The sequence below is a fragment of the Humulus lupulus genome, chromosome 2, assembly GCF_963169125.1.
Source record: "Humulus lupulus chromosome 2, drHumLupu1.1, whole genome shotgun sequence".
In the NCBI taxonomy this organism is placed as follows: domain Eukaryota; kingdom Viridiplantae; phylum Streptophyta; class Magnoliopsida; order Rosales; family Cannabaceae; genus Humulus; species Humulus lupulus.
Genome location: NC_084794.1, coordinates 178,531,884 through 178,538,404, shown reverse-complemented (window position 1 = coordinate 178,538,404; position 6,521 = coordinate 178,531,884). Strand labels below are relative to the sequence as shown.

Here is a 6,521-nt window from a genome sequence, read left to right as displayed (position 1 = left end):
TGGTTTCCTTTTAGTTTGGTTCAAAGTGATAAATGATAAAGATCTCATTTATGTAATTAATATTAGTTTACTAAAATATCATTTACAATGAACTAAATGTTTTAAGGATAAAATACAATGAGAGTTAAAACGGTATTTTAGTCCCATCTCATTGTAGACCGTCTATAGAGGATTGAGTGACAATTATGGTTGTAATAATGGATAATTAATAACGTATCTATATTGCTTATAGAGCATTCTATGAATTCAAGAGTGAAATTCTGAGTCTTTAGTGGAGTCACGATGAATTAATAAGTTAGTAAATTTATTTGTTAAATTTATAATAACTTATTGGAGCTTGATTTCATAGGCCCATGGTCCCCACTGTATCTTGGATAAAATCATCTAGATAGTCTCAATTAATTGATTTAATTATCGATTATAATTATCAAAGTTGACCAGGCCAATTTTGGATAGTTTCAAAGAGTTATGTAATTTAGAGAAAAAAAGAAAAATTAGGGCACTTTATTAATTAAGATGAATTGGTGTCTATATTAATAGATAAGTTTAAATCAATGTTCAAATTATAATTAATTAATTTGATAAAGGATTTAAATAATTATTTAATTAATTAAATCAATAGAAAATGATACATGCCTTGATTTTAAGTCCAATGGGCTTATAATTAAATGAGAAATTTCACGGGCCTAAAGCCCATGGGAATTTCGACCTAGGGCTGATAATTGTCTATTATTTTATTGATTTTTTAATTAAAATAAATTACTTAATTGAGTTTTTAAAAGGAATTCTAACTGAGAGTTGAAATTAGACTTGTTTTTTTGAAGATCAGGAGATCTAGTCTTGATGCTTTAGATTTTAGATTCTCTCTACAGCATAAGTCCTTGTCTAAGACTCAATATTCTTTTCTCTTCTTCTCTTTGTATATATCTCATGTGTTGAAAATTTCACACTCTACTCTAGGTGATTCTAATTATACTTTGGAAGGTTGTGAAAAAAATTGAAGAACTGTTCAGTTTCTTGGTGATACCCTGCGGCAGAAAGGATACAAGTGTTAGAGAAACTGAAGGAAGGACTCATTCATTCCGCTGAGTATAATGTAAGTGTTCTTATCATTATTTATGTTTGAATTCAATTTTAGAAACATGTTCTAGGTTGTCTCATATTAATTTGTTTAATATAAGATTTACATGAGAATAAGCAAGATCATTGATAAGTTTTCCCAACAAATATTTTATTCGTGACTTTTAACCGTTAAGGGATTTTGACCCGATCCGAGACCGAATGTCTTAGTTTAATCGAAAAACCAATCTTATAACATAATGGCTAATACTTAAAAACATAACATTCATACAAAACATGCAATATCCCTTAAAAGTATTCATATACTTGGAAATATAAGATTTTTCGAGAATTAAAATTCCTGCAACCAAATTCTACCTAGTGCTCGAAACGCGAGGAGTTACAATATGTACAATTTATACAAATTTAATCCCCAAAACTTAAAACAATTGCAAGTATAACTCTTTCATCTGCTCCTCAGGTTCCCTAGCTACTTCTTCTACTTTGTGGTTACTCCACGATATGTTGAGTAAGAGTATGGTCTTATTACGTAACACCTTATCTTTTCGATCCAAAATTATAATCAGCTTTTCTTCGTAGCACAATTTTTTAACTACATCCAGTTTCTTGTAACTGAGTACATGACAAGGGTCTTCCACGTATTTCCTTAACATAAATACGTGGAATATGTCATGCACCCGAGCCAAAGCAGGTGGACAGCTAATTGGTAGGCGACTTCTTCGATTCTCTCCAGTATTTTGAAAGGTCCTACGAACCTCGGACTTAATTTCCCTTTCTTTCCAAACTGCAAGGCTCTTATCAAAGGTGCTACCTTCAGGAATACTTTTATCTCTGGCCTCAAACAATAAAGGTCTCCTGGTCAAATCTACATATTTTCTTTGTTGATCAACAGAGGTCTGTAATCTTTCTCGTATCTTCTCGATGTCCTCTGTAACCTGATCAATCTCATTATATCCTAAGAATGATCTTTCACCCACTTCATGCCAATGAATTGGGGATCGACACTTTCTCCAGTATAGGGCTTTGTATAGTGCCATCTTAATGGAGTCGTGATAACTGTTATTATAAGCAAAATCCATCAATGGCATCTTTGCATTCCACGATCCTGGAAAGTCGAGCACACAGCCTCTTAGCATATCTTCTAATGTCTGGATCATCCGTTCATTTTGACAGTCATTTTTGGGGATGGAAGGCGGTACTGAACTTAAGCTGGGTCCCCAAACCTACTTGCATCCTTTTCAAAAATACCAAGGTAAATCTTCTGTCTCGGTCCGAGACTATAGATGCGGGTACTCCATGTAATCGCACAATTTTTATGATGTAAAAATCTGCTAGTTTTTCAGTAGAGTACATAATCTTAATTTGTAGGAAGGTTGCTAATTTGGTCAGTCTATCGATAATGACCCATATGGTATCTTCACCCTTAGGGGTTGTGGGAAGGCCACTGACAAAGTCCATCATGACCTTCTCCCATTTCAATCTGCAATCTCTAATGGTTGTAGCATCCCTGCTGGTTGTTGATGCTCCGCCTTTTCTGGTTGACACGTTAGGCAATGTGCCACATATTATGTAACTTCTCTCTTCATTTTTGGCCACCAGAAGTAATTTTTCAGATCCTGGTAAATCTTAGTGGTATCGAGGTGAATTGCGGAAGGGGCATCATGCGCTTCATAGAAGATTTGCTTTTTTATTTCTGCATCATTTGGAATGCAAATCCTACCCTTCAACCCTAGCACTCCATCTTCCGATATGGGGAATCCCAGACACATATTCTTCCTTGCTTCATGTTTCATCTATTCGTACCAGGGTTCCAACAATTGTCGTCCCTGTATGCCCTCAATAATAGTCAGTTGCACTGAAAGATTAGGTATCATGTCGATTATCAATTCGAGGTCCTACGTGGAGATATAAGTTTGTAGTTATGGAAAAAGTTCTTGCATCGTCATCATGTGCACCATCAGCTGCTGGCTTTGTGCGTCTGTCACCTTATTTACCTTCCTCAAATGGTATACAATGTCACAATTATAATCATTAAACAATTATAACTTAGTGCCTCCAAATTTTAACACAACCACCACCACAGCCAATTCCAAGTCGTGCGTTAGGTAGTTATTCTCATACTCCTTTAACTGTCGAGATGTGTAAGCTACTACCTCGCCATGTTGCATCAATACTGCACCTAGTCCTTGTCCCAATGTGTCGTTGTAGACCGTGATACCTTCTGTTCCACTCGGAACAATCGGCAGTTGTAAGTCTCGATTTTAGCTCCAGAAGCTCTTCTCACATCGCTCTGTCCATACGAACTTAGCGTTCTTACAGGTAAGAGCGATCATTGGTGTAGCCCACCTTGAAAATCCTTCACAATTTATCTATAATATCCTATCAACCCAAGAAAACTCCCTACTTCTTGCGTATTCTTCAGAGGTTTCCATTGGTTTGCCACCTCATTCTCGGTAGGATCTATAAATATTCCATCTCCTAACACTACATGACCCAAGAAACTTACTTTTCCAAACCAATACTCACACTTAGAGAATTGGGCATACATTTTTTGCTCATTCAAGCACTGGAGAACCATCCCCAAATGCACCACATGCTCATCTTGGTTCTCCAAGTATATCAAAATGTTGTCGATAAAAATGATGATGAATTTATCCAAAATTTCACCAAACACTCGGTTCATGAGGTCCATGAATGTTGTCGGCACATTGGTGAGTCCAAATGACATTACCACGAAATCTTAGTACCCATAGCGCATTCGAAACATCGTCTTGGGTATGTCTGACTTGTACTTCGAGCTGGTGGTATCCTGACTGGAGATCTATTTTGGAGACTATTGATACTCCCTGAAGTTGATTGAATAGATCATCGATCCCGAGAAGCATATATCATTTTTTGATCCTTACCTTGTTCAATTCTCGATAGTCTATGCATATTCTCATTTACATTCTTTACGAAAAGAATTGGGGCTCCCCACGGAGAATGACAAGGCCTTATGAATTTATTATCCAGCAGCTCTTCGAGATGGGTCCGAGATGGGTCTGTAGTTCTTTAAGTTTTGCTGGTGCCATTTGATATGGAGCCTTTGAAATAGGTGTCGTTCCCAGGATCCATTCTCTCTTGAACACTACTTCTCAGTCTAGCAGAATGCTTAGAAGGTCGTCATGAAATACCTTGAGATACTTACATACATTCGGCACATCCATTTCTCATAAGTTATCCTCCTTATCCTTATTCACAACATGAGCTAGATATCTTAATTATCCGACCTCCAACATCTTTCTTGCTTTCATTACTGAGACAGTGACAAACTTCTTTCCTTTGAATGTCCCTTGAAAAGTGAACAATTCCTTGCCTGCTGGATGGAAGACCACTTTCCTCTTCTTGCAAGTGACCATTGCACCATACATAGATAGCCAATCCATACCAAAATTATGTCGTACTCGCATTAGTTTGATACTAACAGGTCAACTGTTAGTTCGCGATCAGCTATCCTAATTGGTACAACTCTAAGCCAAAACTAAACCATCATATCCTCCCTTGAAGACAATGATACACTATAGATATTTTTTTGATTCAGGCACTCCATATAGTTCTTAATGTAGGAAGTATCTACAAACAAATGCGATGCCCAAGTATTAATTAATGCACATGCTGAGGTTCAAGCCATAGGAATTCTACCTAACCTACCTCAGATGGTCTGACTCTCTTGTCGCCTTATGTGAGTGTATAAACATGCAATGGGGCTCCTATCAACCTTTGCTTACCATTCATGTCCTTCCTGCTCGAGTTCGGGTGTTCCTTAGAGAAGTGTCCTGCCTTGGCAGAACTATAACACCTGTTTGCATTACATTTGCCTTGATTGCACCAGTTGCACTTCTTGCAAGTTGACGAGTACTCAAACGCAAGCCTGGATGCTTGTGGGATTAGCTTATCCCTGGTTAGCAAAGCCTTATTTCCTCTTGTTATTGCAACAATTGGCTAACTTCAAGTGATCTTGATTACTTTCTCTCCATGAGTCTTGATTTATCCTTGTAGAAAAACTTCCCTTCTTCCAGTTCCAACCAGATTTGAACTGCCTAAGGCTACTAATGTCGCTCGTCAGCTCCTCAATATTTTATGATTCTTTCTTCTCTAATCCAGTTCATGACTCCTAGTTAATAGCATGCTCCCACGTTATTGTATTATTTTTTATTTATTTAATTGTGTAATCATTACACACCTTTTCTTAACCGTAAGTTAAACTTGAGAGCTCAAAAGCCTTTCTTCTACTCATTTGTCTTCTTCTTCTTCTTCTTCTTCTTCTTCTTCTTCTTCTTCTTCTCTCTCTCTCTCTCTCTCTCTCTCATTCCAATCACAAAAAAAAAATCATACCCTTTTCTCTCAAAGCCAATCTTTTAAACACAAGTCCATTTTTCATAAATTCCATTTTATGTTTAATTTTTCATACTATTACATAATTTTTGGAAAAATTAATTATAATAAAAATTGGTGACCTTAGTGTAAGACCGAAGGTGTTGGTTTAATCGAAAAATCAATCTTATCACATAATGGCTATTACTTAACAACATAATATTCATACAAAACATACAATATCCCTTACAAGTATTCACATACTTGGAATTGTAAGATTTCTCAAGAATTAATATTCCCGCAACTAAATTCTACTCGGTGCCCGAAATGTGGGGCATCACACAAATAATTGTGATCAAGTTGTCTACACTATAGATAACCTTTCCAGAGTCCTTTTTAGTGGGTTCTATAATAGCTAAGTTGCCTCCATCATGGAGGGGCTATAGGAAGAAGATACTCCACAAGAATGAGGAGATATATTTGGAGGAAATCCTAAAGCATTTAAGGATTGAAGAGGAGTCTCGGTCTAGAGACAAGTGTATGGAAGAGTGTAATGGAGGGACTTCCAATGCTAATGCCATAGAGAAACCCTCTCAATCAAAATGAAACACTCACAAGAAGTCCCAATTAAAAAGAGGACAACCACCTAGGCCCAATGAAGAATGAAGGGCAATTCAACGACACCAAAGGCCATTGTTTTGTTTGTGGAAAGTATGGTCACTTGGCTAAGGAATGATAATTCAAGGAATCTACTAATTTCTTGTTGCAATTTATTGAACTTTCATTAAAATTCGTAGGCTTAACCCTCACTCGGTAGCAACCGACGCTAACCATCTTACATGGGACTCGCATTTGTTTAGTGTTGAAACTATCTACTTATCAATTACTTGTTCTTATCCATTGAACTCTTCCACTTTATGCTTACAAGTTTGGAGTTGGGTTGTCATCATTGGTGAATCTCTTATTCTAAGAGTTTCAATCTCATCCCTCTAGATGTATAATTTACCAATTCTCTTGTAAGATTTTTGTTGAATAGATCTTCTAAGTTCACACTCGTGCTCATTGAAATGATTCCATCTTGAGTCACT

At 36.6% G+C, this 6,521-nt stretch overlaps 1 protein-coding gene across 1 annotated transcript; it reads right to left on the bottom strand.

Annotated features, from left to right (window-relative positions):
* Window positions 1-1,499: 1,499 nt before the first annotated feature.
* On the bottom strand, window positions 1,500-2,237 carry LOC133814957 (uncharacterized). The gene has a single exon (XM_062247858.1). The coding sequence runs from the start codon at window positions 2,235-2,237 to the stop codon at window positions 1,500-1,502; it is 738 nt and encodes a 245-aa protein (XP_062103842.1).
* Window positions 2,238-6,521: the final 4,284 nt, after the last annotated feature.

Coding starts and splice junctions, on each gene's coding strand:
- LOC133814957 (XM_062247858.1), bottom strand. CDS start 2,237: ATGATCCAGACATTAGAAGATATGCTAAGAGGCTGTGTGCTCGACTTT.